At 45.0% G+C, this 10000-nt stretch overlaps 1 protein-coding gene across 2 annotated transcripts in view; it reads right to left on the bottom strand.

Moving 5' to 3' along the window:
• Positions 1-10000, bottom strand: part of LOC137434151 (F-box/WD repeat-containing protein 1A) — a 164882-nt gene that overhangs the window by 78394 nt on the left and 76488 nt on the right. For both annotated transcript variants that reach the window (XM_068126870.2, XM_068126871.2), the window contains exon 10: positions 2912-3030. In XM_068126870.2, coding sequence (XP_067982971.1) covers positions 2912-3030 — 119 coding nt within the window. The remainder of the gene's footprint in view (positions 1-2911; positions 3031-10000) is intronic.

Consider the following 10000-nt stretch of genomic DNA (forward strand, 5'->3'; position numbering starts at 1 on the left):
TGGTGGCCGAACCACGCGACCTGTGACGTCATAATTACCATTAAAATATTCTACAGACCAAGTCCCATCTACGGTGAAAATTTGATCTCAATCGGTCCTATTATTGCAAAGAAAATGTTTTTTAAAGGAAATTAAAACTTTAAATGGCACTGAGTTAAGGAGCATCAGAATTATCAGAATTCCCAAAGTTCAAAGTGCCATAACTTTGTCAAAAATGATCGAAACGTCGTGAAGTTCGAACTTGATCTGTACCTTATCATGAGGAAACCATGTACCAAGTTTGAAATCATTAGCATTAAGAGTTTAGAAAAAAAGTCCGGAAAACTGTTCTTTGCGTGACGGACTGACGGACGGAGGGACGGCGTGCAAACCTATAGTCCCCTCCAGTGTACACCGGTCGGGGACTAATAACATAAAAATATAGCAACACACACACACCCACACACTCCGACACATACATACAAACCTACACACACATACACACTCACACATATAAATTTTATAAAAACAAATTATTGTATATAAATTTTTAATATTAGTCCCCTACCGGTGTGCACCGGAGGGGACTCTAGGTTTGCACGCCGTCCCTCTGTCTGTCAGTCCGTCATGACGTCATGCATCACATGGTTTCAGAGTTATGACGTTTTTAAGCATGAACCTTTAAAACCGAGCTCCGCCCTCAATTTTTGATCCAATCAAGGGGAAACTTCACAGATCTGTTCAGCACTAAAATGTCCTTTTGGAATTTGTGATGGGGCACGTGGTTTGGCAGATATCGTTAATTAAACGAAAATATTTTTTAAAAATGGACATCTTGTTTATTCTCGAGTTCTCCTCAAGCCGCACTGCGCGCCCTCAGCCTCGTCTCGCGAACGTCAACAGCGCGACACAACGCGCGCTTTCCGGAGGGGCGGAGCCAAGCCGAGCAACATATATAAACACATCGATCGTGAACCGAAAAATATAATAAATTACTGATGGTTTCAGAGTTAGGACGTTTTTAAGCATGAACCTTTAAAACCGAGCCCCTCCCTCATTTTTGATCCAATTGAGGGGAAACTTCACAAATCTGTTCAGCATGTCAGTCTACTAAAATGCCCTTTTGGAATTTGCGATAGGGCACGTGGTTTGGCAGATATCGTTAATTAAACGAAAATATTTTTAAAATGGATATCTCTTAAATCGCTAGTACCTCAGACCGTGAGTTGGTAATAATTTATATAATTCACAGAGTGCAATACGTGCAGGCCGCTCCACGGAGCGACCTTGCGGGCTTATCAACGAGGCGAGGCGTGACACACGTCTCAGCATACCTCAGATCAAGTTTGAAAACAAGCATCAACCATGCATAAATTTGCATATTCGATCATTTTTGACAAAGTTATGGCACTTTGAACTTTGGTAGGGGGACATGTATTGCAGCGCAATACTCAGAATGCTTGTTGTATTTCCCTTCGAATAAGTTTCCCCCCTGGAATCCTAAAATTTCCCCCCAGGGGAAAATTTCCCCCAGGTTGGGAAATGCTGGGCTAGACACATGACAATGGCCTAACCAAATACCGAAACCCCTGTCAGATTCCAGCAAACCCCTCGAAGAAGATGTAGCTTGAACTCGATTACCCCCTAAAAAGACATCTTTTTTGGGCGTGGCTCCGCCCACAATGGGCGCAATACGCCCACTCTAGGCAGGACACAACTACATCATGATATCAACCTCCCACCCAAGTTTCATCAAGATTGGATGATATCATCGGGTAGTTCTGCTGCGGACAAACAGACACACGCACACCCATGACGAATATCGTGGTCACTTGATAACTCGTGAACCAATAATGGCGTGTTAAATTTTATATTTTAGTGTCAATGGGGTTTTTATTGTTGTTGTTGGGCTGCACATGTTTGGAATCGTAGTAATTTTATTATTTGGATGACGTGTGTTTTTCTTACCTATAGAATAAAAGAACTTCAAAAGTCAAAGTCTGTCTGTCTGTCTGTCTCTCCCTCTCCCACACACCTCCCTGTCTGGTCAGAAAATAAACAAGCATTCTGAGTATTGCGCTGCAATACATGTCCCCTACCGGCAGTCTGTCGTCCGGAAAACTGTTGGGGAAATTACCAAAGTTCAAAGTGCCATAACTTTGTCAAAAATGATCGAAACGTCGAGAAGTTCGAACTTGATCTGTAACTTATCATGAGGAAACCTTGTACCAAGTTTGAAATCATTAGCTTTAAGAGTTTAGAAAAAAAGTCCGGAAAACTGTTCTTTGCGTGACGGACTGACAGACGGACAGACTGACAGACGGAGGGCAAACCTATAGTCCCCTCCGGTGTGCACCGCCCGGTAGGGGACTAATAAAGACAAAGACATGGTATACAAGCTACAAGCAGCCCTACGATGGTTTATTTGGGAAACCATAAAAATGGTGTTGGCTTAGCAGTTAGGGTGCCGGCTTGGGATCCTAGGATCCTGGGTTTGAATCACAGTTGATTGCTGAATTAACGCCAGGGGCGTTGACTCAGCCTGTCATCCTTCCGAGGTCGGCAAATTGAGTACCAGTTCACTGGTAATTCACTGTGTGTCGCAAAAGGCGACTAACAGGATTGGCGGCAGGAAGGGCATCCGGCCATAAAACATTGCTTCAAAAAGGGGACCACGGTGCCCAAAAAAAAGGCCAACCCCTGCTCTGCGGGGAAAAATGGCCTCTAAAGGTGGTTCTAAAGGTGGATCTTCCTTAAGAAGTGATGTAGCAAACTCCATAAAACGCATTTCAAATGCAGTGGCAGCTTTACAATAAAACTGAAACTTCGGCCGAGATGAGAGAAACATTTTAGAATAATGCAACTGCAACTTGCACCTGCTCGGATTGTGGTGTGTCAGAATGAGCAACCATAGACACTACTCCTCACTCACCGTATGGTGTTGTCCGATGAACCGCTCACCACAAGGCGATCTCGGTACTGCAGGCAAGCAATTCCTCGCTTGTGACCGTTAAGTGTACGCACAAATTCACACGTACTGGTGTTCCATACCTGTACAAATGGAATCCCCCATCCCACCCAAAAATATAAATAAAATGCATTATGAACAATGTACAACAAACAGTAGGACGTAAAGTGGCAACGTTTTAGTGAACAAGCAAGGCTTTCTTTACAATTGATGTACAATGGGAATAAAACTATTAAACAAAGTACAGATGATGCATACATTATAAAAAACCCAGGAAGAAGCAGGCATTGATGACCATGGGAATAATAGTCATGGGGGTGGGAGAGGAGTGGACTTGTAATCAAGAATAAGGAAGTGCAAGATGAGAGAAGTGACACATTCAAACTGCACATAAAGAAGGGGATAAGGCAGTATAGTTGAAAACAAAGAAAGTAAAATGTCAGGCCAAGAAACAAAGTTGAGAGGATCAAAAAAGAACGACCATCTGGCACTCCAACTTCCATGGTCTCTGTTCCAGGCATTTAGACCTCTCGGGCCTAGTCATTCCATCATTTCCCGATGTATTGTGACTTGTCGAAACCTTCCTGACAAGTGATCTACTAAACCCCATCAATTTTGTTCCTCGCCATGCTCTCCACTGCAAAGATCAACCCGTTCCACACATTGGAGATGTTGTGTTTGTTCAAAATAACCTTCAGTGTGTATTCATCCTCAGAAGAGCAAGTACCCCCAACACCAGACCAGTCTGAGATCAGACCTTTCACTGTTCTCCAAATTGTAAACCATCTCAGTGACATGTTTTTCTTCAATAGGTTTCATCAGAGAAGTCATGATGGACAGAGAGAACAGAAGCCCGAAGGGTGTCTATGTTGAGAAGGTTGGAGTTCCCAATCCCGCTATCTCCCCTTAAAACTTCCTTCTTGGAGCAAGTGAGATTTTTACCTGCAAAGATGGAGAAGTATGACAAGCTTGACACATTAGCTTCCTGTGGCAAGAGTCCACCAACCCTCAAAGCCCGTGCACCCGAGCTAGCTGCCTTTCTTTCACTACTCTTCTGCAGATCCTTCACGGAGGGTTACCTCCCCTCACTATGAAAGGAGTCATGTCATTCTCAATGACAACGGCGTTTAGATATTCCGAATGAAATACAAAGCAGTTTGCCTTGTTCCCACAGTCAGCAAAGTAATGGATCTTAGCAGACCTCAACCCCATCTTTTCTCAAAATCTTTTGCATCAGATAATTGGTTTGGCCTCCATTATGTGGCCACTCCAGCCTAGACATACTCTTGCTAACTCAGAAAAGTTTGGATGCTCTGGACTTCAAGCATTAAATATCTGGCACTCGTCTTGCCCTTCTTCTTGTCAATAAGTTCTAATGGGGGTGGGGATGGGGGGGGGGTAGACGGAGGTGGTGGAGGGAGAAGGGGGAGGTGGTGGAGGGTGAAGGGGGAGGTGGACGGGTCAAAAGATCGAATAGTGGTTAGGATTGTGAAAATGGTATTGTTAACAAAGCAATAAACAGGTTGCGACGATGCGACAGATAAAGGGACAAAGACCAGGAAATTACCTCCATATAAAAGTCAAAACAAAGGAGCACGTGCAAAGCGCTTGCGGGTGGGACATCCGACACGAACCAGATATGAGAGGAGATGCCTCCAAAGGGTCACACCATTTTATTAAGGCAACCACGTGATGTGCAGTTCATAAGCATACCATTATGCACCGAGTTCATTCTTATGATAAATGTAATCCATTGCTCATTTGTTAACTTGCACTTCAAGTTCAATTTGTCGTTTCAGTTACGAGACTCCGAGATTACATGGCTGTTTCCTTTTTTTGTTTCGGTGACGCTTCAAGATTATTTAAAACAACGCAAAAAAAACAATACTGCAGATTTGGTTGATATGCTTCCCAATGAGATTGAGCAAGAGCTTTACCCGAAAATAAATAAATAATAATAATCCCAATTTGCAACAAAAGGCGATTTGCTTTGCATCGTGCATTGTGATGCACCTTGAAGCAATCTGACTTCACGTGCAGTGGAAGTTTCAACGAAAACCAAGACCCAACTTGCCAAACTAATCCTCGCAGGGTCAACGTCATGAGGAAAAAAAAACCAACCGAGCTAACATTTAAAAAAGCAAATGGAATAAAATAAAGAACAAAAAGATTGGGAATACCACAAGGGGGCGACAGGGCCAATGCAATGAGAAAAATACAAGTCTCCTTATCCAGGAGCTGGGAATTACAAAAGAGCGGGGGGGGGGGGGAGCGGGCACTCTACACCCCCTTCCCCACCATCCTCACCCCTCCCCCCATATGCTGTGTCAAGGGGCAGCCAGACGTTGCTTTAGTTTGAATGCAAACGTCACAATTTACAGTTTCATACTATGAACCAACCCAAGTATTCTGCAAGAATAACACAAAACAAATAAAGATAATGTGGGAACCTCAGAGGCAAAAATGGTCGAAAGTAAAAACCTCACAAATAAAAATAAACTACGTATTGGGAAGAAATATGGAGAGGGAGGACAAGAGGGGAGGACGATCAGCCCCACACCACCACCCATACCAACTGAGGCCTTATTCAACAACAACAACAACAACAACATGCATTTTAAGGCCATTTTCCCTGCTGGAGCGGGCGTTAGCCTTGCGGTCCCCATGACAATCTTCTCCATTTTGCCCTATTTTCTGCATCTCTCCTTGTTAACCCCCTTGCCCACATTTCTTCTTCCACCATCTTTAGCCAAGTCTTTCTCTGTCTTCCCCGTCCTCTACTTCCTTCGACATTCATTTCCATCACTCTTCTCAACCAGTCACTTTCATCCTTCCTCAACACATGACCAAACCATCTCAACCTGTTCCTCTTCACAGCATCAATCACAGGCTCTATTCCCATCATCTTTCGCAATTCATCATTTGTCTTCCTCTCTCTCTCAACGATACTCCACACATCCACCGAACCGTTCGCATTTCCACCCTTTCCAGCTTTCGTTGCTGCTCTACGTTCATTACCCATGTCTCGCTCCCATAAATCATAACACTTCTCACACATGCAGCATACACCTTTCCCTTCAGCTTCAACGACACTCCCCTCCTCATCGGCACGCCACTCAGTTCCCGAAACTTCTTCCATGCACATCTCACTCTAGCAATCGTTGCCGAGTCTGATCCACCGTTGCCGAGTCTGATCCACCTTCTCCATTCAGCATGTCTCCGAGGTAGCAAAATGTTTTCACACCTTCCAGCTTCACGCCGTCTCCAAGATCCAACTCAACATTTCCTCCATCTGCAGCTCCCTCTGTGCACACCTTACACTTGAATGTAGCTGCCACACTGGACCACTGCATTTTTGATGAACTCACTCAGCGCACATTGTACATTGAATGGAGTTCACTCCGACACCCTTCCTGCACACAGCACACGGCCACTTCCCAGTTCTTTTCACCTCACCACATGCTTTACCACTTGCCATCACCTTCGTCTTTCCGATATTCACCTTCAGACCTTTTGTCTCCAAACATTCCTTCCATACCTTCCGCAATCAACACCAGATCATCTGCATACAACAACTCCCACGGTAAACCCTACTTTACGTTCTGAGCAAGCACCTCCATCACAGCTACAAATAGTAGTGGACTTAGTACCGACCCCTGATACACTCCCACCTTCACCTCAAACTCACCACTGTTCCCGTCCTTCGTCCTTACAGCTGGGCGCGCTCTTTTGTACATTGCCATCACGACTCTGATCAACCATTCCTCCACTTCTAACTTCCTCAATGCCCATGTCAATACTTCGCGTGGAACCCTATCGAATGCTTTCTCCAGATCAACAAACCCAAGAAACAACTTCTTCCTCTTCTCCATGTACTTCTCCTGCAACTGCCTCATAATGAAAAGCGCATCTGTCGTTCCTCTTCCTGGAATAAATCCAAACTGCATTTCGTCGATCTTCACCTTCTTCCTTATCCTCCTCTCCAACACCCTTTCCAATACCTTCATTCCATGCTCCAATAACTTTATCACTCGGTACGAGCCACACTCCAGAGGGTCACCTTTCCCCTTGTATAGAGGGACGAGGGTACTCAGTTCCCAAACCACTGGAATGCGGCCTTCTTTCACCACCAGATTACAGATCTCTGTCATTCTCTTCACACCCCAATTTCCTGCTGCCTTCAACATATCTCCCACAACTCCCGTCGGCCCTCCCACTTTTCTACTCTTCATTGCTTTTATCGCTTCCTCAACTTCCTTCTCAGTTATATTCTCTGCCGGTCCTAAAACTGGGTTACTCTCTATGTTGCCATCCCATTCATTCTCTGTATTCAACAGCATTTCCATATATCTTTTCCATCTTCCTTTAATTCCAGTCAGGGTCCACAATGATTTGTCCCACTTCATCCTTCAAGCAACTCACCCCCATCACATCACACCTCTCTTTCGCTATCTGCTTTGCAATCTATATATATATAAAACGTGTGTGTGTGTGTGTTTGTGTTTGTGTTTGTGTTTGTGTTTGTGTGTGTGTGTGTGTGTGTGTGTGTGTGTGTGTGTGTGTAATGTTACCGATAGACTCCTAAACGGAGAGGCTTACGTGCTTGATATTTGGCATAGACATGGCCATTGAGCCTGGGACGAACATGGCCGAACTCAAAATATTTGACGATCCATATTTTTTATTCATATTTACCTCAGCGCATTTCAGCGCACGGAATCAACGGAATCAGAGCAGGTGGGCGCTGATTCGCTCAGAGCGATCACGTGATGACGCTATGAACGCTATGATGCTATGGAAAAAAAAATCGCTATGACCCTATGAAACGCTATGAACGATATGACGCTATGAAAAAAAAAATCGCTGTGACGCTATGAAACGCAATGAACGCTATGAAAAAAAATATCGCTATGACGCTATGAAAAAAAAAAACGCTCGCTTTACCAAGGGGCTCGCTCTCCCCCCGTTCCCCTCCCCTCCCCTCCTCCGCCCGGCAATGCCGGGTACTTCTGCTAGTCCTGTATACCGCTCTCTGACCCTCTTCTGAATCCAAGCGTTCTCCGAACATTTTCCTACATGCCTGCTGCGCCTTTGCTACCTCTTTCTTTGCAGCCTTCTTGGCTGCCTTATAATTTTCATGCTCTGCTTTTTCTGCTCCCGTACCCTTCGCCTTCTGCCACTCCTTGAACTTCTTCCTCTTCTCGTCAATCCTCTTTCCAACTTCATCATCCCACCACCATGTTTCCGAGTGCCTCGGTGGTCCTTTTGTCCATGCACATACCTCACCAACGGCTCCCAACAGACTATCTTTCATTGACATCCAACCACTTTCAAGCTCAACCACATCATCCTCCACCCTACTCAGCCTCTCTTTTAATGCCTCCCTTACTGTCACCTCTTTCAACCTCCACACCTTCATTCTCGGTTGGTACTTCACCCGCCGAGCTCTCCTCGCAGCTTTCACCCTTATGTCGCAGACAACCAAGTGGTGCTGTGAAACAGCCTCCTCCCCCGGGATCAACTTTGTGTCCCGGAAGTGCCCCCTATCTCGCCTACGCACCATCAGGTAGTCAACGGTTGTCGTTGACCCACCTGACGTGTATGTAACAAGCTTATTATCGTCTTTCTGGAACTGAGTATTACAAATCAACAAATCGGCTCCATCAGCAAACTCCAAAATCCTTTCACCTTCTCCATTTCTCACACCATATCCGTAACCCCCATGAACTCCCTCAAAACCATCCATACTCCTTCCCACATGTCCATTTAGGTCTCCTCCTACCACAACAACTTCCTCATCTTTCACGTTTTCCATCAGCTTCTCCATCGCACACCAGAACTTGTCCTTCTCTTCATCGCTCCGACCAACCTGAGGAGGATATCCCGAGATGACGTTCACCAAGAGCTTTCCAATCATCATTTTCACCATCATCAACCTATCACTCACTCTAGTCACACTCACCACACTGTCTACAAACTCCTCAGAAAACAGGACACCAACACCATTCACGCCTCCGGGCACCCTCGTCACACAAACTTGTATTTCTGTCCCTGCCTACCCTTCACCATTCTCACACCACTTCCCTTCCATCTTGTCTCTTGCACACAACACATGTCCACTCTTCTTCTGACCAATACTTCCACCACTTCTCCTGATCTCCCTGGCATTGTCCCTATATTCCATGTCCAAAACCTCAGAAACCGATCTCCACTTCGGGCTGTACCCTGCCCACATGTAGTTGTAATTGTCATGGTTCTCTTTTTTTTAAGGCAATGTTTTTATGGCCGGATGCCCTTCCTGATGCCAACCCTCTTCGTCGCCTCTTCAGACACGCAGGGATACGGTGCACCTATTTATAAACCAGGGTACACACCGGGAAACTGAAGCCATATTCGACAGGAATATTTTGGTTACATGCAACTTCGTCCTTATTGTTGAGCAGAAAAAATTAAACATCATTTCACAAGATCTCTCCAAATGTTTGTGTTTATTTCCACCTCCCCCCTCCCCCTCCCCAACCCCCACAATCTCATGTTTCAAAGTGATCATTGGTACATGTTTGGTACATGTTTCCCACACCTTCCCTTACTCTAACTCCATCCATCTTGTGTGGCTGGTGCCAGAAGCGAAGTGCAAATTTTATTTCCTCTCATGTGCACACGTTTATATTAATACACGCAGGATACCTCAGAGTTATGCACAATCGCCTCTGAGCAATCTAATCTGGGTTCAAATCTCGACCCAGTTTATCATCCTGGTGTTTCATAGGCACCATGAAAAATTCCAAATTTCTGCTCTAACCTACAGGAAAGGGGCACTACATCAGTGGCACAGCAGCACCTCCATCAAATGATGCTACCCACATCTATGTGCTGTACATGAAATAAGTTAATATTCATAAATGACCCATGTAATGAACAATCAACAATGGGGATGGGCAACTTTGAGGGATATTTTTGATCAGCGTGGCCCTGGCAATAAAATAAAAACATTCCAAGAAGGAGAAAAGCACAGAATCCCTCAGAGGGTTGCTAAGCCACATGATTGAAGGT

Source organism: Myxine glutinosa, chromosome 2 (assembly GCF_964187855.1).
Source record: "Myxine glutinosa chromosome 2, kmMyxGlut1.1, whole genome shotgun sequence".
Taxonomy (NCBI): domain Eukaryota; kingdom Metazoa; phylum Chordata; class Myxini; order Myxiniformes; family Myxinidae; genus Myxine; species Myxine glutinosa.